Source organism: Gambusia affinis, linkage group LG23 (genome assembly GCF_019740435.1).
Source record: "Gambusia affinis linkage group LG23, SWU_Gaff_1.0, whole genome shotgun sequence".
NCBI lineage: Eukaryota > Metazoa > Chordata > Actinopteri > Cyprinodontiformes > Poeciliidae > Gambusia > Gambusia affinis.
The window spans coordinates 11,155,819-11,183,784 of NC_057890.1; the positions used below are offsets into that span (position 1 = coordinate 11,155,819).

The 27,966-nt window shown below is 37.2% G+C and overlaps 1 protein-coding gene across 2 annotated transcripts in view; it reads right to left on the reverse strand.

Annotated features, from left to right (window-relative positions):
• The window catches only part of plxna4 (plexin A4), a 268,637-nt gene that overhangs the window by 160,336 nt on the left and 80,335 nt on the right, over positions 1-27,966 (reverse strand). The window contains exon 4 of one of the 2 annotated variants that reach the window (XM_044108054.1): positions 15,439-16,924. The exons of the other annotated variant lie outside the window; for it this stretch is intronic. Within the exon in view, the coding sequence (XP_043963989.1) occupies positions 16,766-16,924 (159 nt within the window). The 3' untranslated portion in view covers positions 15,439-16,765. Of the gene's footprint in view, positions 1-15,438; positions 16,925-27,966 lie in introns of those variants that run through there. 2 annotated transcript variants of the gene reach the window in all.

Genomic DNA, 27,966 nt, shown 5'->3' on the forward strand with positions numbered 1-27,966 from the left:
GTGTGGCAAAGCACCTCATTTCCACAATTTGGCATTGTAGAAAATCTGTGATGTTTTGGGCTCATTTTCCCCTGAAGGTTCTGGGTACCTTCTTAGAGTGCATGAAATCATTAGATGCTTAATATACCAGCAGATGTTAACAAAAAATTTGGTGGCCTTTCCCCGAGACATTTAAAATGGATAAACATCCAAAGCTAAATGGCCAAATCAACCAAGAAATGGCACAATAGAGACAAAATCCCTTCCTCTTCATGAACATCTCAGTTCCCACTCAAAAAGAAGAGTACATAATGCAAGATTTGGATTTATATGTTAAGAGCAATGGTTAAAGACCCCTCTCTATCTATCCTGAAAGTTACTAAAATGTTTTTGAAGACCTATTTGTCATTGAAGGTTCTACAAATTAATGACATGGGTGAAAGCAATGGTTAGACTGGTGATCTTTTTAAGTTTATTTCTTATTGTTCAATTTTTCCACACTTGTTAAATGCACATAAATTAAAGGTACTGCAATAAAACATATTTTAAACTATTTATGTGCATCTTCACCTGATGTTGTTGAAAATGTCTGCAAGTATCTGGGAGTGCTAATCCAATCTCTATCAAAAGCAAATCATAGTCATGATGACATCAAAGAATTTTTTTGGATCAATGTCACAATGGTCTGATCTGATGCATCTAGAAACTTAAATAAACTTAAACAGAAGGAGAAAAGGGGAAAAATCGGAAATTCTCCGTCTCTAACAGAACATGCCCTCTGTCTTCTTCTAGTGCATGGTGTTCTTCTGACTGTGGGTGGGGTTTTCATGCAGCAAAGACTCATGTTTTCATGCAGTGCAGGGTGAACTACTTCTTTAAAACTGACAAACACATACAGTGGTCTAAAATTCAAGCTTTAACTACAGTCATGATGACACCTCATCAAGACGTATTGATAGATTTTCCCTAATGTCCTTTGTGACACTTTGTAGTAACAACAAAGTCAAGCCAGAAGTTAACAGCCCCCCCCCTATTCATTCTCCACTTTTTTAGCTCCAAATGTAGTAATTATGGGAAGTAACACAAAATTAGTAAAACAGGCAGGCTATACATTACACTAGAGATATAAAATCTGGCACACTGCTTTGCTTTAAGTAGAAAACATACCAGCTCATTTGGATGTCCACAATTGTGTCATCATAATTTATTTGATGTTTACACACAAGAACTATGTCAATGAAGTTTAATCACACAAACATAATGCTGGGTGAAAATGCAAAAGCCAAATTTAAGCAGTGGCAGCATGTTTAACCACAGGATGTGCTTCCTGTGAGAAAAAAAACAACCCAACATATCTATTTAATCTAATTTTCTACCAAGGTGGACCTGGGGGAGGGAACACCTTCCTCTCTTATATTACAGAGATGGAAGAGTGGAGGATCCCTCTGGGCTTCACTCTACTCTGCTCTCTTCCTCTTTCTTTCCCTCTCTCAGTTCCGCCCTGTGTTGCCACGGCAACAAGGACTGGTAAAACATGATGGAGGCTGTAGAGGTAGGAAATAAGAAGACAAGAGGGAAAAGTCCACCTGTGGTAGTATACCCTGTGGAACTTTTGCATCCCAGACAAGGGGACCAAAGTTGAGGCCATTTTCCTTTCTTACACACAATATTGGTTTTGCATAAACACGTAGCTCATCTTCTTTTTTTAATTCATAAAATTAAATATGAAGCATAGAAATAACACTTTGTACCACCCTGTAGTAAGTTTTCTTTTCCATACCACATTTCTCTTTTTCAATCTTTATTCTTTGTGCAAAGAGTCCACTGGCAAACCTTTTCATGTACAAATCTGCACTAATAGCAAATACACCTCCTAGTAATAAAAAAGTATACATTTTGATTTATGAATTATGCAAAATACAAGTTTTTTTCATTATTATTATGTATTTTTTAAGAAACGTTTGATCAATGTTGACAGTTTCTCATGTGTGTGAGGGAAAGCTTGGATTAGGTTCATTATAAGTTTGTCTGTTTGGTGATGACATTTGGGAGAAACAGGTGATGCAGCCGTTTTGCAGGAAATATTGTTTGAAAATGATAATTCAATTTGTCCAATCCAGTTTTCCCCCATCTTCTTCACAAACATATTCCATGTGTTTTAACGGTGTTCCAATTTCACAAAATCCATGCACGGCTCTTGCAAACAGCTTAGACAATTTTCTGCAATTGTACAGAATAGAGCTAAAGTCCTGTGAAGCTGGAATGATGGAAATAAGAATTTAAACACACATATGGATGTTTCTAAAGAACTAATCAAAACGTTGCCTTTTGTTAAGGGTGTGCAGCACAGGATGGTTGTCATGCATCTGTTAGGTGTTTCCCTGGTTGAACACACCTGACTTTAATGACTGCATCATTAGCAGGCTCCTGCAGAACATGGTGACAGGCTGAGGAGATAATAAAATATCAGGTGTTGAAAAATACATCAACAACCTGTAGGACACCACCCCTAAAGGAGCACAGCTGTTCAACTTTACCTTAGGTGATGCAAGAGGCATATATAGGGAAGATTGCTTGTAGGAGAGTTGATTTTATCTTTATAAAATAAAGTCTGTTTGAACTGGAGAATAGTCTAGCTCAGGGGTGCTCAAAGTCGTTCTTTGAGGGCCGCCATCCTGCATGTTTTAGTTTTCTCCCTGGTATAACGCACCTGGATCCAATGATGGCTCATTAGAAAACCTAAGAAGAACATTGACAAGCTGAAAAGGTTGTTACTACCTCCAGAGAGAGAACTAAAACATGCAGGATGCTGGCCCTCGAGGACCGACTATGGGCACCTCTGTTCTGGCTAGTAGATTTAAACTCATTTTGTTTATTTCAGTCTCATTCTGCATCTCTCTCCTTCACATTGCTTCTTTCTTCTCGTTTTAAACCCTCCTTTACTCCAAATAAACTGATGATTATTCTTTGCTGCATACTAGTACAATTTTTAACATTAAAGTACAATCTATGAGTTTTTGAGTAAGAATAAGCCCCATTTTTAGCTAGCAGGTTTTGCCCTTCGTTGGAAAAAGGAAAATTATTTCAAGCGTAATGTGTATTCAATACTCCCTAAAGAAAATGACAACTCGATCTGTAACAGACAAAGCTTAGTTTGAAATAAAACACCAGCATTTGATAAGTGGCATGGCATAGAATGTGCTGAAGCTTGACGCTATTCAGCCTAAAAATGAGGAACACTGTGCCACTAAAATGGACAAAATGACCTGGATGTGGAAGACCTCCCTCAAGTGTTTTGGGAAATTCTACAAGATTACTTCTATCCATCTCCGGACACTAAGTGGGTTAAACTAAAATTTTTTGCTTGTGCTGATACAATCTTATGTGACTCACAGTAGTGACATCAGACACAATGTTCTCTTTGAAACTGTTTCCTGATTAAAGCATAACACTATAAAGTTGCTTACATGTTTAACTGCACTTACTGGAAATTACTACATGGTTTGTTGAGGATAGAAAAAAAATACTTTTGGAATTCCAATCTTACATTTATGATATGACAGCCTATCTGACTTCAGATGGTAGTAATATAGTCTATATCTCAGGCTGTTGGAATCATAAGTTAAGGCTGAACTGTCAAACTGATGAAACAATCTAGCCCAGGTGGAGCTACGGGGCCGAAACTCCTTTGAGAAAAAGCATTTATATTGGATGTCAGAGTGGATAGATTGCTATCTTTCACATATACATGCAACATCTATGCACATTTGCAACACCACATATAGATAGAGACACTAAACTGCCACTTTTTTCATCTGTGCTGTTTATATTACCCAATGACTGTGAACCGAGTGATCACACTGACTGATTGTGGTCCAGATTTAAGGCATTGGATGACAAGAAGAAATCACATAGAGACCAGATGCGATCAGAATCAGGGACATCCTCTGATGCCTGGTGCCCACACACCCGACCGTGTTCTGACACACAACACAGGCAGCCTGTTTATCCCATCACTGCTGAAGCTCACATTCCCTTTGAAAGACAACATAACCCAATTACCAACATCCTGTTTTTGACAAAGGCAATATCATGATGTTTCAGATAGGTGTTATTACACCAGGACGCATCCCACTGAAGGTCACACATTTATATCCTGTCCTAGGATATCTTGGCTCTTTATCCGTTCCTCTTTAAAGATTGGTTGACTGTCTGTTACCATGTTCAATAAAAATCTGTCATCCATTGTAGATTTTGTTTAGGATGTCTGCCATCAGGATATCAGGCTACTGCAAACAACTAGCCAGTGATTCAATCTATGATTCAGTTATCACTGCCTCTGTTTACAATTACCATTATGAACAGACCATCCATTTATAAGCACCCTACGTAATGATTTGCAAAAATAAGTCACAATTTCTCTTCTAGTTGAAGTGGCATCATCTCAGACTGCAAAAAGTCGAAAAAAATAACTTTAGGGATATTTATATGCCATGGTACAGAGAGTTCTCGTAAAGGCAGACTTTTCAAAATAGAAAAGACAAGAGTAAGGCCTCTTGAACAAAAGTTGCCAGATGGTTTTATATTTTAGTCAGAAAATAGCTGATAGAGAAAAGGTTACTCATCTAAACTCGTCATCAAATCTAAGTTCAGAATAATAATAGCAAAATGTTTAATTGCAAAGTTTAAAACAACTCAAACTGTGAGGAAGAAGATGAGGAACCAAGTTTGTCCCGCAACAACATACAATAAACAGGAAGGTAAAGGAAGAAAAAAAATCCCTATCAGAGATCATGAGAGAGTCACCCAATTTTTAGAAGAATTGGGTGTCATCTACATGTCAACACATCTTGAGAAATGTATTGACACTTCAGCTGCATGTTGTAAAACAAAGGCAGAAACATAAAAGACCACCATATAAAGTCAAATTTCATAAATTACAATACAAGTTCTGATGCTGTTTGTTTGAGTCAAAGTACATATTGAAAGCAGCAACCTTTGATCAAGCAAACACTTTCATTAAGCCCACATCTCCATATATTTTTTTTTCAGCGATCTTGTGTAATAATCTAATTATTATCTGTAAGTGGAAAATTATTACAATCTACAGAAAAAGGGCTTAGAAACACAAATCTGTATTTAATTAATCAAATGGGTTTCCCTTAGCAAATTGTTTTTAATGGACCTGTGATGCTGTGGGCCTCCACCCCCATCACTTCTGAGAACCTCTTTAAAATATGATTTTCTAAATTATCGGTACATTGTAAATTAACATATGGCAGCCTTTGCCACTTAATAGAAAGTGGGACTTTAATGGGGTTTCACTTCATATTTGGGAGGACACATCACTGGAAGATCTAAATACCAATTTCATTCTTTGGGAGCTACTAACCTACAATCTTTAGATGTGTCCCTGGAAACAACCCACCTAAATCAAACATATGAAGTCCATCATTAACATGTAATTCAACTCTGCAGAAAACTGTAAACAAGCCATTCATTTGAACCTGCTGGGTTGGGGGAAGTTTAGTACATCAAAGTCTAACATTAACCATACTCCTCAAAACCAATAACTTTAATCCTTGGTTGTCAGGAAATAACACACACAATGGTCATCTAAAAAGAGATTTACACACAAAAACATGGCAACAAACCAGATAATAAACATAAAAAAACACCAAAACCCTACAAATGTCTCCCCTGTTGTCGACTTTGTAGAGAGTGATAAAATACAATAATGAGCTAGCTGATTCGAATAAGTGCACTGGAGAACAGTTTTATGACTGGCGGTGCCTCTGTGTAAACATAATAAAGAGCTTAGACCGTAAGATGGAAGTAGAGGTGAAAAAAGCGAGCCAGAGCCATTCATTAACAGAAGGAATTAGTGCATAAATTAATGGTGAAAATAAATCAAACAGGGAGGACTAATTACGAGGTACTGAGCTGATTGAACGTGTTTTTGAATGTCTGTCCGGTGTTTATGAGCAGACTGATGTGTCAACTGTCTTGTGAGCTGAAGGGGCTCAAAAAGTTTAAAAAAGCATAAAGTTATTAGGCTTTAATCAAGGTTAAAATGTGCCAGTTTAATTAACATACTGCCAGTGGAAGGCTCCACTGATACAACTCGGCAATGAGCTCAAACCCTTAATCAGGGTTCCTAAAACAACGCCACAGGCAAGAAGTGCTTGCATTTTCCATTGAAATGTAGCAATCATAAATAATAATAAAAGCCGCACATATCGCTAGGTGAAGAAGCAATAAAAACAAATTCAACACAAAACACATTTGAATCCATCATTGTAATACACATATGAGGAGGACCGTTATGGTGTAAAAACTAATTTCAGCCCTTTGCTAACAAGGACGCAATTTAAAGTGAAAACCCCAATTCTGGTGGATAGGAACAAAACGGAATCTATGAAATTAAATAAGTGTAATTGCAAATACTTATAAATACTTATAATTATAAAACTAAAGCTAATTTTAAAGAGGATAAAAACTTGAAAAAAAATCTACCATGATGCAGAGGCAGAAAATCAATTTGAAGATTTTCAGCACCAAGCCCCCCCCCCCAAAAAAGGAAAACGAAGGTATGGGAACATTTTGCAAATAGTAGGATTGTGAAACAATAGCAATTCTCTTGGGACATTTTAGGAGTACAAGCAGAATCATGTCCACCTTACCACAATCAACCAATTATAACGCTCCTTCAGCAGATTCCAAACAATGGCTAATAGAATGTCATAAGACAGAATGAAGGTAAAAGTCTTACAAATCTCTGATAATTCTTATTAAATGTCATACAATCTCCCAAATGGTAAGATATTAAATCTTAGTAATTACACTACATCCAAGACAAACCTTAGGATCTGATTCTCTAAGTACATTTTCATCCAAGAGGGACATTCAAACAAATATGCAAAATGGACAAAAAGATAAAACATATACTTTTGAGAAAACTTGAGGATAAAAAGGTGCAGACGTTATTTGAAAGTGTTTATTTTAAATTATTTCTCAAGTCTAAATAATTGCCAAATAAAAAAATATTAAAATGAATATTAAATTCAGAAGTGTCCTTAGCTAACTATAAAAATGCTAAAACACTTCGTTATCTCTGGGTACCGCAAACCCAAAGTGGAAGAAAAAATGTATGTTTTTCAGTTTTTGTCTGCAAAATTTGAGGAGTGTGGTGCACATATGGCTCCAGTTCTCTTTCCATTGACAGACCAGAATAACATCCAGCACAACTAAGTTCAAAAGACTTCAGATCTCACAAGGCTTGTCCCTCAAAATCCTAACAGCCGGAGCTAGAGTGAAATGGTTTAAAGTAAAATTTATTTGGCCAAAGTTTGACATAATGCAAAAAAGGTAATTAATGTTTTTGCAAAGCCCTCTATATTCCTCCAGCAACATGTATACATATGAACTCACACAATAAAGGACACCAGCAAACATAATATCTAAGCATATGGCAAAAATGCTAATTAGCAAATTGAAAAGAAACAATTCCATACAATTCTGATGTATATTTTGCCTCCCACTTCCTGTTTCAGCTTCTACTCGTGGCTATTATTCAGTCACAATGCACAAAGCCATAATCCACTACCTGAACACGGGTAAATATACAGCTTCACACATTAAAAGCAAATATTTTATAAAGCCTTCTTGCCCGGAGACTCGTCCCTCCTCAATTAATATCTTTTATTACATTTTAAAGCTCAACTATGACCAAAAACTGCCACGTTTTGTCTTCACTATCTCTCCTCCATCAAAATGTCTTCTCCCTGACGACCATTTACAGCCTTGTTCCCCGGCATGCAAGCAAAAGAAAAAGAAAAAACAGCAGCACATAGAGAGAGCGAGGAAGAATGAAAACAGAAAGACAATGGCAGAAAGGGAGCTCATTACAGAGTTCAGACTGCAGTAGAAAAAAGAAAGGAAAAATAAGAGGAATGAAGCCTGGCTGTCGGAGGCAGAGGCTACAATAAATATACCAATATCTATGAAAAACTTAACCTTGTCAACATCAAAAGAGCTTGTCTTTGCTAAATATTAATCAAATGTTTACTTTCGATAATGGCTCATCAAAAAGACAAGAGAAAAAAAACCAAAAGACAGTGTTCATGAAAAGTTAAAGCAAGCAACAAAGAACAGAAAAGAAATCTAATTAAAATGAGATGAGATGTGTAAGCAGATTAAAGGTGGATAAGCAAGCCTGCAATGCAATTTATGATTTTTTTTACCTGTCCATAAAAAAGAAAAAAAAGGAACAAAAAGGAAGAACTGCAAAAAGAGAAGGTAGTAAGTCCCTGTGTGACAGTGCAGTGCATGATTTATGGTCGGCACTGTCCAGAAATCTAATTGGCCGCCATGTTGGTTTTCTAGTGTGGGAAAGAGAAGAGAAATCTCAGAAGATGTGAGGACTCCCACTAGCCACAGTCAAAATGAAAGGTAAAGGGAGAAAGATAACGTCAGAAAAGAAGGACAAAGGAACTGCAACAGAAAATAGAAAGATTGTTTCACATTAGAAAAATTACTGAGCCCTGTTAGGAATACTTTCCATGTATTTAAATGGACATTAGCATGAAAGCAAAAACAAAGCAGCTAATGATGTGTCGATTAAATTGGTGATTAACACTTAATCGAAGCGTACTTTTATTGCTGCAGCTCCATTTTTTTTTGTCCCCAGGTATATTGACTGATTAGCATTTAAAAATTATGATTCATCAAAGTTAAGTCATATTACCAATAAAGAATTTTAGCTAAAACATGTCCAACAAATAAACACATAATATATAACAGTCTACATGGAAGACCATATCACTGTCAATAATCTGAAAAACAAGCACAATGAGGTAGTTACAGAATCTCTCAACTTTGAGAGACAACTAAAGAGCTAACTGTAACTAAAATACATAAAATGTCCTCACTGTGACAGCCTATGAAACAACAGAGAAGACAACATACTCTACAGTAAATAAAAAAAACTATAATAACTTTGTAGACTGATGCATTTCTCATTCTAGAAAGAAGATTTTCTGGAGATATATCCAGTCATTACAATTAGAGCAACAAACATGCGGTGTTCCGAGTCATCGTGTATAAACTGTGTGAAACAGGTAGGCCTGGGCCAATTTGCCCCTTTGCCAATGCAATTTCATCCCTTCCCATTTCAATTTTACCCTTATACTTGAACTCTTACAAATCAATTAGGTTTTTTTGTAGGTTGGTATTTTCATATGACTATTTTTGAAACAGTCACAAAAATACAACAATGTACACTGAAAAAATAATCTGAAAAACAAGCACAATGAGTTTGAGTTTTGATTACTACTTGGACCATCTGACTTATTAAATGTTATGACCTCTGATCAAATCATCAGATCTCCTACTGATGAGCTATGAAAAATGAATGTGAAAATAAGGAAACTCCCTCCTGACCTATTTTATGAAAAACTGAAACATTTTCTTGGTTTTGGAACAAAATGACCAAAACCACAAAGGAACAAATTAATAAAGACAAAATAATCAGGACCTGGTCCAAACTACAATGTAAAATTATTATGGCTCAAAAGTAAGTAGACAGGCAGAAGGATAGTCAATATTCATTCTGGACTAAATAACTCAGGAATCTCAAGAATATCCTGGGTAACTACAGTAGAAGAGAGACTGATGCACCCATTTAGTTCATTTCCAACTGTATAAATCTGGGAAGCCGTGTTATGGTGTTTTGATTTTGCAGCAAAAAATCAAACACCATAACACATTTTCTACTTTCTACTCATGAAAGACGTCTACTTTCATGAGTTCAAAATATACTAGAAATTCACAAATTTCCATCAGAACGTGTTTTTTTTTCATATGACACTGACACTAAGAGTACAGTACTTACCACCATTAGGCATATTTGGGATGTGCTGAAACAGTATATGTTAGCATTGGTGTCTTTCTTTCTCTTTGTGGTGAGGCAGCACATAGTTTACAGAAATGAGCAATCATTTTCCAAAACGACATTTTCCATTTGATCCAATTTTGTAAAAGACATCTTCCTGCAGCGACTAAATAGCGTACTTTGAATCCTCCATTCGTTCAAGTGGGCAGCCATGTTTGAAGTTTTAAAGTCAGTGTGCCTAATGCTGCTCTGATGTGTAAATGGATCTAGTTAAAAAGTGCTATTTGGTTTGCTGTTTAACTGATTTCATCTTTGAGAAAGGACATCAAAGGGTTCTGTGGGTCTTTTATCTTTCCATCATGAAAACTGGTTTAATGCACACACACAACAACATACACACAACAAGGAAAGACCATAACACTCATCATGACAGATAAATTTCAGTGTATCCTAAGCTGTTCCTCTTGCAGCTTAATCACCCCTTCTTCCCACTGTTCCAACTCTCTTTCTTATGCCAGTTTCCCAACTATTTAAGGTATTTTTGGGAGGATTTCTTAGTACAACAGGCTGGTAAGAACATCCTTCCTAAGATCAGGATATCTGTAGGGATGAGAGTGTGTTTCTGTGAAGTTGTGTGAATTTTGCTGCGCTATACAGAAGCAGCAAAGGGAAAGATATTATTAAGAGTTGTGGTCCTTTATTTCCTCAATTCTCCCGGCCTTATGCCTGAGCCTTCAAAGGAATGGAGGGAAGCTCTTCAATAAACAGAGTCAGAGAATGGAGGACAGATAATGACAAGAATAAAGTAAAGGAAATAAAAAAGCAAATAAGTCAAGACTTAGCAGAAATAAACCAAACACCTTTGAATAAGCTGTAAGCCGAAGCTGCGTATGTAGTGGAACTTAGTCACTTTAGGCACAACTGCCAGCACCCATGTAAACATACCTGTATACATACCCCACCAGCCTCAGGCGATTCTGTCAATCCACAAACCTCTTCCAAACCGTAATCTCCTTAACCTTCATCTTTCCAGCCTACAGTGATTTCCAAGTCCTTCACTGATGTTGCATCACTGCTGTGCCTAAGATGACATCGCAGAGCTTCCTTCAGGGATACATCAGCGAGTGTTCTACACCAGGGATTACATACCCAACCAGATATATTTCACAACCATGAGTTTGGAAAAAAATCGAGAGTTAGGACTCTGTTGTTTGCAGATAAAAATTGTGAATTTAAGAAAGAGGCTAAAGGTAAATACCATATCATTTGAAATGGGAAAATAGCCAAACATGAAAACAAACTACTACTAAAAGAGTTCAGGTTACAATTTCTGTTTAGACAGCATTAAAAACGGCTTACATTTACTTTGCAGGGGAGCAGATGTACATGAATATTCATGTATGGAATGAGTATCAGGTTGAATTTCCAACTCACTGTTGTGTGATTGAGTGAGAGACGGTGCTTGTGTGTGTGGTGTTTCTGTAGACTGGCTCTTTTGTGTAGGTGGAAAAAATGGCCACTGCTCAGATACGGACAACTACATAAAGACAGAAGCAACAAAACAAAAGCAGGCTGACTGCAGTGGGGAATATTAATGAGTAAAAGAGCGACTCATAGCAAATCATGCACAAGGAACAGCAAGAAGGGGCTGAGAAACTCTAGTAATTCCTGTCTGTTCAGTTATGAGTCATATAAGTCTGGCACAATCTGGAAAAAAAAAACTGTCTTTTTGTTCTCTGTATAACATACTGCAGAGCATTTCAAAGGACAACCTTTAAAGTTATCTTTTCAGTTGAATAATAAATGTCTCTGCCAGTTGATGTGCATTTTAATCATGATCATTTTAATCAAAGCAACTAGATAGTTCAGTGGGTCATAAAAAGAGGGGAAAAATTAGCTCAGCGAGAGCTGGGAGATGAAATATCCAGCATATTTGTAAAAGGAACCAGTGGGGAATGTATTCCTAGATGGGTTCGGTCTTTGTAGTTTATGTCTACAATTCATAATTATTTAATAATTTCCTCAGAAAAGCAACTGATGCAAAGTGCCACCAAGCCAATTTTTTTATTCAGTAATAAACACATTTCAATCCATTGTAATCAAATGACGCTGTTATTATTTAATTAGAAAGTAATATGAAAATAATATGTACAGTGCTGGCCCACAGTATTAGAAGGTTTTACACCTGGTTAAGGTCCTCTGCTACAGAGGGCACAAGGACGAATGATTTACCAAAAGAAATTATGAGAAATGCCACAGTTGCTCACATTCACTTGATCTTAAAGGTAATGCTTAGAAGCTCATCAACTCCAATGATTCTAGTTTAGCACAATAAAATATACATTTTCCTGACAATGACATATTTTGTCCCAACACAGGAATCTGCAGGACAGCATCATGGTTTAAACAAATATCTAATTTGACACATACAGCTATAACCTTTAAAACCTCTAGCTCCAGCTGACGGTTTCAGAAATTTTGCTTTGAACACTGGAATATTAGTTTTGTAGTTTTTGCTGTGCCTCTGCACAAGGACAGCTGCCTGAGAAAAGTCAGAGCTAATCACGTAACTCTTTTACTGAAGCATTATTGTAAAAGCAGATGCTTTAAATTGCTAAAATAATATCCACATCCCAATAAATGGTTACTACAAGTTACGACCCTTGGAAATCATAGGAAAACTTCTAGATGAGCAGCTCACTGTGGTGTCTGTAAAAATTAATTTACAAACGCCACCCGTCAACAGATAAAAGTTATACAAGTATTATTGAAGGCTTGGTATCTGAACATGCCTAGAAATTTTAAGTGTTTACATTATCTGCCTTACTACCCTTTCCACTAACGTTTGGTTCAAAATCATCTTTTCAATAAGAAAAAGTTCTAACAAAATGTGACCTCTAAAATTTTTTAAATGTTTTCAGAGGGTGAACAAAGAAAGGTTCAGACAATTAGCTTTGTAAATTACTACACAAACACTGTCTTAACAGTTGGTTTGTATCCCAGATATAAGCTGCCATGCAGTCTACATAATTTAACCCTGGTTTAGATTAGCTTTGTCTACTCACTGATTTAGTGGGAGAATTGGCAGCCATGCATATTTCAAAAGAACAAAGTGGAAATGCATTGAGAAATGGACCAATGAATTTTCTAGAAAAGAAAAAAACTAAATGTGGTAGGCAAAATAGGGACACTTTACAAAGTTTGAAATCTTCTAGTGGCAATCTGAAAAATTACAAAATCAAAACAGGTAAGGCACAAAAAAAAAAACCCAAAATAAATACATAAATGGGGAAATAATTGGAGTGAAAAAGTATTGGAGGCAGTTTAACCCACAAGGAAGACTAGAGACAAGAAATCATCTTCAGCACATATAAAAAATATATTATTTATGTTCTCATCTGTTCTTCCCCCAATCAGATTAAATGTATGTTTATTCCAATGTGAAATCAAGAATAAAGACTGATGGAGAAGTGCGTGAAGACAGAAGGAAAAACAAAAATCCAAGAACCGAGAAGGACAGTGGCTGCTGAATTCTTGATGAGATTAGCATTTTAATATATTAATGAGGTCAGTGTGAGACCAACCTCTCAGCATGATTTTAATAATGATGGTAGTTATAATAATATGAATGATGTTGCAGTTCAAATCTACAAAGCAGGGCAGAAAATGCAGAAGAATCAGTAAATGAAAATAGTTTCAAAATCTAATAGTTTCATTCTTTTTGAAACTCACACTGTTACCATGGGTTATTATTACCCAAATGACTGAAGACATATTCAGGGAGCTTAGCAGCTAAACTTCAGGAACTGTTGACATAATTTATAACTTTATAGTTTATGAAGTGGCTGCTGCTGGAGCTGCCGATGATCTATAAATCAATAAACCTCTGACATCTGTCTATGCAGGCAGGTTTACGTCAAGGAGAGAGGATACACACATTTGTGAGTGAGTGTGTAAGTTTATGACCTTGGCATGCTGGATCTTGCCAGTCAGGATAATACGACAGGAGAGAAAGATAGGCAGTGACTCAGCAAGGCACCTCCAATGAATCGCAATCAGGTCAGAAGGGCAGCTGCTGTGTCATAAGAAATATTCAGCGTCTGTGTTTACTATGTGATTTCTACACAGCAAAGTCAGAAATGACAATCAAGACTACATTTTAGAACTGCATATCTGACGATTGCCTAATTTACCTTTAAGTAAATCTAGTACATTCAATTTTTCTATGTTGAAAGGGAATGTTTTTAACATATGCTTTTTTTGGAGAAGCACCTAGAAAAGCTGAGGACAGCTCCAAATGTTCATGCTTGTCTCAGTTTCTATTTTCATCTCTTCCTGTAATCACCCTTCTTCCTTTTCACCTCCTCCTCCAGCTGTCCAGCCTGCTGTTCCACCAAGGAAGGAGTGATCACACCAGCACATGACACCACGCTGGGACATGTGGCATTTCCACTGCTACACATCTCCTCTGCCTAAATTAGCATGCATTACACTATCATATGAGCAATTAAATTGAGTGGGAGGATGACAAGTGTACATTCGGAGGGAGAGAAACTCTCAGTGCCTTCAGGTGGGGCGGGAGAAGGCAGGTGTTCCTGGGTTGGAGTGGGTCAGGGGAGGGGGGATTTTAAGGAGGGCACAGCGGGAGATAGAGAGGGTTTGTCAAGCACCAAGTTTGAAAGAATTAAGAAGCTTGGAAAAGCACATGACTGCAAATGACTAACAGGGAAATTAATATACGAGTGTATGCACGGAACATAGCAAAGATAACAGAAAAGATCTTAAAGCATCTTATTCAAATTTGTATATCAGCAAAAACAACTCTTTCTTTTCAGCAGTCAGTGAGTCTCTTTACAAACAATATGATAATAGTCATTACATGGTTTACAATCACTGCACCAAATTGAGTGCAGACAAGAGAGAAAATAAGAGTTTGAGAGGATGGTGATAACAATTAAAGTTCAGGATGCAAGAAGCTTAGGGAGTATCTATATCCAGCCTGACAGTTTCTGTGATCTGAGCTAATGGTTTGAGGCAGTAAACCTGGAGACATGGCTTTCTGAATGACACATGGCACTGTGACAGATCCAACTTTAAGAGACAAACATTATACAGCTCAGTTGGATTATATTGAAATGCATACCAACAACTATCACCTTTGGAACAAAATCCTCTTTCAAGACATAAAAAGTAACAAAAAATAAGCTTTTATGTCGCATCATGTGAACTTGATGTTGAGAGAGGACGATTATGCTTTCAAAGAAATTAGCATAATTCCTACTGTAAAGCATAGTGGCAGCTCATATGTTTTTGCATAAAATAGAATGACAAATTATGAAGAAGTTTGTAGAACTATAGACAAAAGTAGAAGAGATATGAAGATGAAACAGAGTCTTATCAATATAAAAATGAATCAAGCCAAAAGACTATAGAGATGTCTGACCCCCGGCAAAGTGACTGCTGTTACAAAGTGAAGCATGAAAAACAATGAGGCCCAGGATTTTTTGAAGTGTGCTTTCCATCAACATGAGGCCAAATAAAGACTATCAAAATGAGAATGGAAGTACTTTTTATTTCGTTATTTTTTTGTTTTTCAAATTTGTCACCTAAAATATATGTACAAAGTTGTGAGTAGTTAAAAATATATAATTTCGCTGTATAGCTCTCGCCTGGTAAAAACCAACCCCTTGTTCTACACTTTGCTCCGTACAGAAGCATCCTCAGCTATCAACAAGCAATTACTGGAGGTGTAAACTCAGTTGAAAATTTAAAATTCTATTATGTTGCCAGCATTTGATAGTGACATATGTAATGCATATATAATGTATTAATTTAGTCTATTCATCGATCAAGTAGTTTTAAACTTGTGCAAAGTCAATTTTAGCCTGTTTGCCAAAGAGCAACATCATATGAATTAAAATTTGAAAAGAAATCTTACTGAACTCAAAGAAGCTACCATCAACTTATAAGAAATATGAAAGAGAGGTCACACTCGAGCCACTGCAGAATTTGTAGAATTCTCTGTGGACCATTAGTGATGTTTATCATCACTAATGAGTGATAGTAAACACTGCTGATAAAGCATTTACATCTAGATGTGACTGTAAATCTGTTGCTACAGAAACAACAAGGATACAAAGTGTTATCATTGGATACCAGTCTCTCTGGATCAATACAGACTAATATTATTCCTGACCAGACACACTTGTTTTTTTTAAACAGTTTCCTGATATTTGTTACTTTACTTTTTCTGACCCAATCAAAGACGAGTGAAGGAGCAGGACCTCACACAGCAACACTGCAGCATCATATGCATAAAACAGAGACAGCTTTAGCAAACAGCAGAGAGCGGAAAGAGGAGCCAAACACATAACCGATGCCAAGCTACCAGTGTGGTGTCTGCTCTCCCTGCTGCAAAATTGATTAAGAAAGCTTCTCAGACCGGATGCAGCGGCCCAAACAAGATGGTCATGAAGGTCATACAGAGAACACATAAACCTGAGCTTCACCAAATGGTCTCGGATTCAGTTCTCTCTCCAGAGTTCATTCAATGATCAAAAACTTTAAAGGGACATTAGTAGGCAAGGCCCAATTTGAGATTCTCATTGCACCAAAACCTTGAAAAAAATACTTCTGTTCCACAAAAGTTTGTATTAAACCCAAATATATAGGCCTACAGTGACAAAAGTAATATAGCATGTTAAAGGCATATAATAATGCTCCTATGATATTTTTTTATTTTGACTTTGAAGCATAAACTTTAACAACAAATTTGAATCTACAACTACGTAATGTATTTTTAGTGAAGATGTTTATTGTTGAAACATATTGTTCAACTTTGCCATATCTATTCATTAGAGTATAAATAACTGATAACTTGTCTGCTAATTGGACTCAGCAGAATAATATTTTATAATAGACATGTTTATAGTTTGTCAAGTTTAGCTGAACAAAAAAGATGGGAGGGTGAGTGCCGGTTTCTCTACACAACTGGAAATGTTTCAGTTTGATAACATGGGGAAAGGAAGTGTGTAAAACACGGTTGTCACATACCTGATATCAGAAGAGCCATTTCAGAAGTTATCAGTGGGGGAACATCAGGGAACATGGAAGAGAGCGAGAAAGGGGGGGACGCATTAATGTAGCATCAACTGATCGTATATAAACATGCATAAATCAGAGATCATAAAACAAAACTGAGTGATAAACAAAATGCGTAAACACAACATGGTAATCAAATTCATAAACATTCCATGTATAAAAGGAACAACACCCAAAGGCCAAACTGGTCAAATTTGTCCAACAGTTTCTGTCAGCACCCCAAAAGTAAATTGTGCCAACTCCTGGTAGCAGTGACGACACCCGCCTCCTGTGCCCATGTGGTGCCAGCGAAGCAGGCTGGCACAAGGCTAACTGGCGCACTACAGTGCTGTGAAAGTACAGCAGCACCGTTTCAGCCTTAGGTTAGAAAGATGTGATTCATTAATCAGCGCTCCCTGCAGGGAATAACACTGCCTGCTGGCGCAGCCTCTTTCCATTCTCTGTCGGTCCCTGCTGAGCAGCTACTGGACAAACAGCACAATAAAAAGCTGTACACACACACTGCATGCAAAAAAAAAAACACTGATATGCATCCCACTAATAATTAAACACACACATCAGTTTATGTATTCATACGTTTCACTGCAGCTTTGTCTCCTGAGGCTTATCTTTGAGGAGATGGCTCGACTAGGAGAAAAATAATTTCAAAGTAGGCTGGGATTTTTTTTAATTATCTGAACGCTCCATATTTCACTGGTTGTCTTGGTCTCTTTAGTATTTTGTTTACATTGTCCCCACATTTTCATTTATGCAACAACGACTGTTTATTAATCACTGTCATCTGGAAATAAAAGGCTGGCAGTGGCTCGTAATAATCTGTTGTGCTTTGTGTGACTATAAAAGGTATATTGAAATATTTTCAAAGGTCAAAGAATTTTTAAGCAACATACCGTGTGCTTGTTTCTGCAGTGTTATGACTATGATAATACAGATTTTTATTTTATAAATCATTAAACATAACAATTTTGTCATTTTGGTTAAATTGTTCCTTTGAGGATACTAAAAACTGAGATCCATGTAAGCTAAAACACTCTGAAGTAGTGCTTCCTTTCAGTACTCAAAGGATGAGTGTTTCTGTCTAAAAACTAACATGCCATTAAATGCCCCAAGGTTCCTGAGCTCTTACTAAGTGCATCCCAAGTTAAAATGTATTCTGCCCCATGGAGTCCTAACACAGACATTTTAAGCACACAGCATAGCAGGGATTAGGGATAAAAAGCCATGACTGTGCTGCCAAAACACTATGAAGCTGTCCATTTCTCACATCAAGTACTAGTAAACACTGTTAATGGATATGCTGTTGTCATTTGGACAGAGCTAAGAAACTACAGCAGTTGCCTCTGCAGGTTGGAGATAAGCCATTGGAGACAAACAATCCTTTTGATGGTTTTTTTCTCATAGATTTACAGTTTGAGGACCGTAATCAGCATGCACTTGCTGACTGCAAATTTGTTTAAGGAACAGAAAAGCTGAACAGAGGTGAAATGTAATTATTGGTCAGTCCCTTTCCAAACAGCCCTTTGTCTTGGGCTGACAGCAAACGGTAATCTTCCCAGTTTGGAGCTGCTGAGTTTGCGTGGAGAGCGTAACCTGTAGCTACTGACTTATTATTAGGTCTAATAAGTCTTAAATTAAATGTCTTTTTTTTAAGTAGTTAGGATTGTTGCCATTTAAATGGTAATTTATTTTATCATCCAATTTTTAAGAAGTACAATCTTTACTACATCAAGCAAACTTTTAATTCATTGTTCAGGTGCAGAGAAACAAGGTTGTGGGATGTTAATTCAGACACATCTTTTTATCAGTTGTCAACTGATAAAATGACAGATTACAGGTAGCAAAGGTCCTCAAAAAGTCCATGATTACTGGCGACATTATCAGTAGTTAGAATTTTATTTGCACTTTTTCACTCTTATAAATATTGTTACATTTGGAGCAAAGAAGCATTTTGGCATCAAGACTAACTGGAATGAAGAACTTTAGTTAATTTTATTCTTCTGGCCTTCCAATATCCATTTTCTATGGAGAATATGCTGCATTTGTAAATGCTACAAGACTTTGTGAATAATGCTTATCTTCTATCAGCTTGAAAATACCCAGGCATTATTGCAACAATCATTGCTTGAAACAGTTGCAGAAACTGCTTAAAATTTTGTACTCATATGGTTTTCAGTTTGTTTTCCTAAAATAGCAAACTCAACTTAAAATAAACCATCACCAAGAAATTTAGAAGCTAAAGAATGCCAAGTCTTTGTAAACAGGAGGAAAGTAGCGAGTGCATTTGTGCATATCAGAAGGAGAATTGGCTAAAAAAAGATGCTCATATTTATCCCATACGTTACGGAGCAACAGAGGATACAGCACTTTATTATCTTGACTTTTTAAATAAACTTGATGATTGCTCAAATAAATTAACTGCAGCATGTACAACAATATATTAGACCAAATAATGATGGCTCTTAATGTGAATGTATTTACCTTTTTTTAGGGTACAATGGACAAAAACATCAGGACAGGACTATGTTAAACTTGACTTCCTTTAAACGAGTGTAATTGTAGAATCAAGTAATATTTTGTTAATTCTTTGCCTTTGACCTACTATCTAAACCTCTCACTTTCTTATTCTTCTCACTTGCTCCCCCTGTGACTGTTGATCTCTTTCTCAGCCTCTCATCTCCCTCCATATCTCCAGCCGTTGACAGCTCACGCAGCTTCTCTTTGCAAAGCAACAAACACCCTCCGTCCCTAGCTTCTTGCTTTTTTTTTTTTCTCTCTCACAATCTGCTGGCTGCACACTCTCAGCACCTCACCCCATTATTTATTGATCATGGAGTCGGGGCTGTGTATGGGGTCTTAACAGTATTTCCATAAAAGATATTTAAGGCTGCTGCCTCTCAGATCCCCAGCGGCCATCTTTGGAAGACATACGGAAGGGTCATAGGACATGATTAAAGGACAACCCAGTCTTCATGAAATATAGAAAGCTTATAAGAGTGGCAATAAGGAGACAGGGGAATGAAAGGGTTAGTATAAATGGCTTTACAGTGGATTTTAAAGAGGAAATTTTGTGAATAAGAGCGAAATTTATCAGTAAGAAAGACATAAAAACCTGAAACTCATTCACATCTAAGAAGTAGACTGCTTTCCTTCATGCATCTCGTCCTCCTTTTCTTCAATCTCTTGCACCCAAATTGGTATAAGGGGAACTTTAGTCCCTCTTTCTCCTTTAAATAAAAGGACAAATGGTGCATGTGGCAGCCTGGCCACGGAGCGCTAAAAATCGAAGTGACATTGTGTGTCATTACATTCCTCTACACCGTCCCAGACTCTGCTGATTCAAACTCACCGCCAGTAATAGCAATGGTGTGTGTGAGAGTGTTCTGAGAGCTCTGTAAAAGGTCAGGGATGGTACTGAAGTCTCTTGTCAGCATTTATGGTAAGTGGTGTGGCAGCAGGGAGAAAAGGTTGGAAGTATCTTTTCATTTGGATTTCTTGGGGAAATAGCTGGGGGAAATGAGCCTGTTTTTTTTTTTTTTTCACGACTGTCTCCACGACAAAACGGGTGATAGAAAGTCAGGAAGTGAAAAGGAAGTGGAGGAAATGCAAAGAGATGCTCAGAATGTGGAAATTGCTGCTGATGGTTAATGGAATGGACCCAAGGTGAGTGGTGTTTGATGGGAAGCACGTATGTCTGTGTCTTGCCAAGGCCAAAGCACTACCTCAGCAACCAGCACTGCAACATGACACAGGTGCCAGGAAAGGCTCAGATATGCTAAATGGGGAATACAGAGGGTTTGGATCAGGAACAAAGGGGAAGTAAGGTTCACTGCTACACACACCTCTACTGAGAAGAGGCATCAGTCAGCTAGAGAAACAACTATCCTGCTGTGAGCATTGAGACGATGGGAGCTGAACTCACATCTGTTAATGGAGTGATGAGATAGATTAATAAACATGCACCTGGGAAAAATAATACAGACATAGCAGCTGAACAGTCCATCACCGGACTCAGAGAGGGTAATAGTCAAACTGCTGCAGAGCCACAGCGGCTACACATTTTCTCTCCCTATACAGTACACTTCTGTTAGGTCTTCCTCTCTAGTTATGGCATAAGTGATCTATTGACCATCATTTAACAAGGCTTCATGTTAATCATTCATCAGCATAACCATTCAGTATGCAGCAGGCTGTTAGACAGAGAGTCGACCAATGTGGAACAGAGAGCAGAGGTTTCCCTGTGGGACCCACTAGAAAAGGGAATAGCAATGGATCATCTCATGAACATTAATCATGCTAGCCTAGTTCCTAATGCAGAGTGTAAATGGACAGGGGACGTTAAGGTCCACTGTGCTCATATGGATATTTATGGCTGTATGAAACAAAGAATAGACCATATGAAAGCAGAAAGGTACTGAATCTTCCACTAATTACATGTAACCCAGAAAAAAAAAAACAGAGTCCAGAGTTTGTTTGTTTCCTACAGGAAACAAACAAATGAATTGCAAATGCTTTGTTTTAAAGAAAGTATACTTTTTCTGCAGATGTAGCAACACAAAATGTCAGTATGCATGATTGTATACATCCCTGGGCTCCAAGAAAAGAGCCTATGAGTTAAGGTATGAGAGTGAGTAGAAATGGAAGGTAGACACCAACTGTTGTCTATCATCCAACCATCTAGACGCCAACTTTAAACAAATATTGTTTGATCTTACCTTAGTCATTGCTGCTGCCTCAAGATAGTAATAATAAAAAGAGTTTTCTATTTAAAGTTTTATAGCTGCTTTGATATATATATATATATATATATATATATATATATATATATATATATATATATATATATATATATATATATATATATATATATATATATATAAACATGTCAGTATTTCCTTGTCTTGCAACATTCTGTAAAAATCACAGATGATTTTTTGGTGATTTTGATAAAATGTCCTGTTATTTTCAACTAGTACTCCTCATTGCATTGTTGAGTTGTACCTGACTCCAGACAAGAAGCAGGTAAAATCGTGGTGAAGTGAATATATTGCAGAACTGTAAACAACAGAAGGTGGGCATTAATTGGACAAGAACCAGGTGGGTTTGCTTACACTGATGTAGTAGAGCTGTAAGAGGAACAAGAACCTAATCTACTGAGGAAAATTATTACTGTATACTACAAGAACACATGCAGTTAATAACTAATCAAAATAGTTGAGAATTAGAACTTAAACTAAACAGAAAAAGCACAAAAGAAAACCAAAGAGAAAAATAGAAAGACAAAGGAACCAGATAAGAATTAAGACAAAAAACTCACACAATATTAAATTAAAGATCGACTTTCATGACAAAAAGATACAGGAGATGTAATTTAATACATCGAACAATAAAGATATGAAAAGTAACCTAACCAAGTCTTATGACCGCTTCTCAATAAGTTGTGAAAGCTGTAAAAGGGTAAAACCTTAGTAATTAAGTGACAATTTGAGCTTACAGTCTTTTAATTAATTTATTAAAGTAAAGCTGTTGTTAAATGTCTGCTGCTGTTAATGACAAAGTTCTTGAATGTTTTGGAAGCTGGGAAGAATCACAATCAGACAACTGTGAGTGCTCAGACCAACAGAGAGCAGACAGAAAACACCACAGTATTACCAGCTGGCTGAGATGCTGTCACCTGAATTCAAATGGATGTGAAGAAATGCACTGGGAATAAAAACCCCACCACAATGCCTCAAAAGAAAGCTGAGTAAAAGGTATAGAGAAAAATAAATGTGAGACCCAAGTGGCAGAAAAGCTACTACAAACAGACACACAAAAAATGTTTTTATTCATGCTATATGAATGTGCCAAAATTGTATCTGCTGCATAGACTGAGATTTGGTTTTTCACTAATACTCCTAGCGCAAAAAACCCCCAAAAAAACAACATGTTGCTGCAACACAGCATGCGGTAGATATGTTTTTGCAACCCTGCATAGAAAAAAAAAAGATGTGTTGGGAATATAATGCTATGAAAACCGATTCATTGTTCAAACAACTACTCGCAAAGTAATATTCTCTTGGGACGTCCCTTTTAACAAATGGTTGACCTATGAACATATTTTCCTTGTGTATTTTAGACATTTAGCTCCACAACTTCCCCATAATAAACAGCAGCCGCTGCAGTCAGCCCTAATTAAATACCTGTGCATCTGCTCCTGGATCTGTCTTGCTTGCTATAAATCTCATTTGCTTGATATGAGGGTGGGGGAAGGTGAAAGCATATAGCACATGATTTCACATTTTTGAAAGTATTTTAAAAACACTCCTTTTTAATTCATCTTCTAAACTGACAAGTGTAGTTAGGTAAAACTCTACTGGCCTATTTTTTGGCTGCATAATAGGCCTGTAGAGCCTATTAGTTGAAACTGAAGTCAGGCCTTCAGTTTCAACTGTAGCTGAGACATATTTGTCACATTTGCCATCTATGTTAGTGTGTAACAGGAAACACAAAGGATGCGAAAGGAGAGCAAGGGAAGAAGATATTAGGTCATGACATTCATCACTTCTGAAACTAGATATAAAAAAGTGCTGAAAAACAAGCTGACTCTATGGTCAAGTTGAAGATGTGAATGATGAAAAGATGAAGAATAGACAGAGTTCTTTGTTTGGCATCAATAGCAACCAATGTCCAGTTTCTACACATATGAGCTTGTCGGACTCTTTTCAGCTCACTCTGTTCCCTCAGGCAACCTCCGGCTCTAAATTGAGGTCGGATGTCGCTTGCGTGTGTGTGGGGTTGTGCGAGGAGGGGTCATGCTTACATGCACACATGAAGAGGCGTCAAAAATGCAAGCTTAGGTCACCACATAGTACACAAACATGCACCAATACCACATCAGAGGAGACATCTTCCGGGCCCATCATGCCTGGGGGGACAGCAGCTCTTAACCCTCTTAAATATTTACTGACATTGCTATCATCTAGAATCTCAACTGTCCTACAACACTGTACTCTCAGTTTGCCTAATACCTAATACAGAAATGATGCAAAGCAGATGTAAATACTGAATATATTTAGCACGAACAGTTGGATATAGCCTTAATTGGCTTTAACGTTGTCTATATTTTTAAACACAACAGACGTTGACCCCTGTCACCATGCCCATTTACGGGTAGCGTGTCTGAAGGTACACCTAATGAAGACATCTGTACAACAGCTTATATTCATGGAGTCATACAAGGCAATAAAATACACAAGACCAGAGCAATCACTCAATTATTCTGCTGACATGCTCCATTGTTTAGGTAATGGTAGCAACAACTCATGCATACATAAAGCTAAGGACCTACCCATGTGTGGTTGTGGGTGTAAGGCTGTGTGCCAGCAAGACCTTGCCCCAGGGGTGACTCTCGAGGCAATTATTCACTCCTCTGCATTGTATTTAACCTTTGACCTTCCAAGGCGAATCAGTGTCATGCAGCTGAATGTGTCTAGACCACTTAGTGATCACTGGGGTCAGGCATAAAAGTTTTCTCTCAGGACATCATTGACAGGGATTTTTTAATCTGTGTAGTAAAACTCGGTGAAGACCAAGACACTGTAGTAAAAGGCTATGACACGTTAGAAATAGTATCACTTTTCTTTATTTTGTAACCGTTTGAAATGGATATTTAAAGAAAACGTTAGTATTGAGGAGTACTTAAATCTTTAAAGACAAATTGAGTTTAGAAGTTTGAAAATAAATTAAATGACAAGGTTACAAATGTGAAAATGTCACTTTGCAAACCAATTGTTTAACCAATTTTTAAAGTATAAACAAAAATGCATGTATACTTGTATGGATGGATGTATGCATGAATGGATGGATAAACAGGTGACAGACTAATAACTGCCAGGTTTGTAGGAATCCCTCCATCAATGGCAAATTCTAGTTGTAACTGCAGTAATTGCAGTGCAAAAGCAGTAGCCTGTCTTCATCAGGCACTGCCTCAATCAATTAGAAGCTATTAAAAAAATCCTGATACTCTAGGATTTATCAAATATTTTGCAACCGAAAATAAAACACTCATCAAAAACTATCTGGACTACAAACAAGATGTTTATAGTGGTATAAACCAACACAATACAAAAGCTGTTTGGGTTTCAATGACATGACTGAATATTTGTTGCAAGGAAGAAATGGACATAACGTAATGAATCCTGACAGAAGGGCTGCTAAAATGTGATACCCGATCTTTGATAATCTCCCTCTTGTGTTTAGGTCATCTGTATTGTGGCAACAAGATGAAGTGTTCACCACATTCAAGTGAATGGTAGGTGGGTGGGGGGCTGGATGGTTAGTGGTTTTGGAAATCGATTGCATCATATGCTTAGACAAATGCAGGGTAGATATTAGCTGGGACCAAAAGTCAAAATACACTTAAATCAATATTTGTGGATGTCACATATGTGGGGCAGGGTCCAACTGGTACAGAAGAGCACTTAAATGGGCAAAAGGGGGTGTTCTTTTCCATTTACAACTCATTCAAAATATAAAGGACATTTATAAATCTCAGGCCTGATTGAGTAAAACACAACAGTTAAAATCAAAAGTCAATCACGCCACATAAAGACCTTTTTTTCTAGCGTTGAGTTCTTGAAAGCTTGTAGAAGGAAGAGATGGGAATAGTGGAGTATGAAATATGACAGGTGCTAGTTACGTGGTTTTCCTTAGAGAAGCTCTTGGAGGCTCTTATTCCATTCTGCACTCCGTGGTGGGCTGTGAATCCCAGACCGGTCAATACCCCAACCCCCCTTCTCTTGAAGTAAACCCTTTTAAAACATGCATGAGTCTATGGGTTGGGAATGTGTCACACAAAGCCTTCAAGGCTTTTCAATGTGGTAGAATATCTAAGAGCTAAGTGATCCCATCTTTTAAGGATTAGGTTTGAGGGTTTTTCACTCTTTAACAGCCTTTTGCTCTTCTTCCTATTATCTTTTTCTTCTTTTTGGCTCCCTTCTTGACTGACAAACTTCTATAAATACAAATCACACCAAAAGTCAAAACCCCTCTAGGAATATGAATCTAAAGATCCAGGTTACGTAGCCCTGTGAGGTAAATTCCCATGTTTATCGTTCAAAGCTTGAATTGTTGTCAGAATATAAGAGCCTGTACTAACTCGCCATGTTTTGGAAAATACAGACCTGAAGGGATAGTTAGATTTTATCCACTTGGTTTTGTATCCTGACATGGGTTCTGACATATACATATTTGGCACTTCTTTTATAGCAACATATCTATTAATGTTGAACATTACAAAATGTTTTAGGAAGACAATACTGCCCTGCAGCATCAGTGACAATGTCCTTCCTGAAACAACATGGATTTAGGGAGGAGGAGGCTGCCATTAGACTAAGAAGAGAAAAATATATATTTAAAGTTTTACAGCAAGAAAAAGAAAAATCCATAAAAAAAATAACTTTGATAAATTAATTATTTTCAATATCAAACTCACTTCACAGAGTACTTTGCTTCCTTCCTACAACATACTCATTTCCTGGCTTCTATCAGAAAGAGATGAGGATCAATGTGCTGTCATACTTAATGTGCAGTATCTGCTCTCCTTCATATTCAAAAATGGGTCTGTATGTCAGAGCATGGTTGACACAAATCACCACTCAGTGGCAAATGTGGAAGAAAGAATAGGCAGAGGGAGGAATACATGGCTGGACAGACAGTGGGTGGACAGTCAACACTGATTGAGAGCAGGAACCACAGCTTACCAGCACATCCATCACTGGCTTACAGGAACAAAACAGAGACAAGGCAGAAACCACACCACCACCTATTATCTGATCGGAAATGTGATCAGTGACACACGAGCGTTAGAGGGAATCTTTCTTTGAGGAGTGAGCACAAGTCAAAGTGAACCGGAAATAACTACTTTTCAGATATATAATTAATTTAATCTCCATCATTATATCAATATTTACTTCTACCTACAGTCCTTTTCATGCTTAATTGACCACTTCACTCATCCTGTTTTTTCCTACTTCATCTTCCCCAGCACCACATTCCTCAGTCCACATCACCCTCTTTCCTTCATCAGAAACAATGATGCTTAGTGAATATTATGCTCATGCATTCTTCTCTTAAGTGCCACCATTATGGTTACCAGATGCACTTATGGCTTTTTAGTTCCATTGATTGGCACAATCAATACGTCATTCAAGGAAAGTTTGGAGACACTACATTAGAGCTGCCAGACGCTCTTAAAGCTTTAAGCAGTCATTTGTATGGAGATAGGAGGTAGTTCATTATGTTAATGGACACTAGCAGATGGGTTGGGGTTTTGGATCTAAATGCTCTAGACATGTTTCCAGGATTTTCAATTTTGTTATTTTTCCACGTTTTTGTTTCTCATTGCCATGATGCGACTCATTAATGTCACGAATGAGTTCATAAGGGTCTTTGCCATGACAGTGGTAAACAGCATTTTAATATTCATAATGGAAAACCACTCAAGACAAAAGTGGTCAGCTCATTTATGTCTCTAATTACAGAATAATAACTAGCTTTCAACTGTGTCTCATCGTTTATGACAATATGGGTTTTCTTTCCTCTAAGTAGATTATCTCATTACGCATAACCTCCCTAACTTGCTTAGCATATTTTAATATTTCAACTTTAGACACAGCCCAAAATGTCAAATCAATAAGGCTGAAGTGTTTGACTTAACAGAATGCAGTTTTTCAGACAATATATTTTCAGAGTGCATTGTTTTATTCAAAAAGAAAACTAACAAGAAAATAGGCAGTAAAATCTTTCAGCTGCAGCAAAATAACCTGGATTTCTGCTAATATTTATGAACAGATGGAATTATTGACAGAAGCATTTCGATCTTTGTGACAGTATTTATATCAATGGATGTTTCTGTTCTCCATCGTTATAATACCTTCCTTTTTCTTGTCAAGGACTTCCACTGTGCCACAGCAGCAGATAAGCACTGATTGCTTTGAAGTCTCCCTAACGGTTTC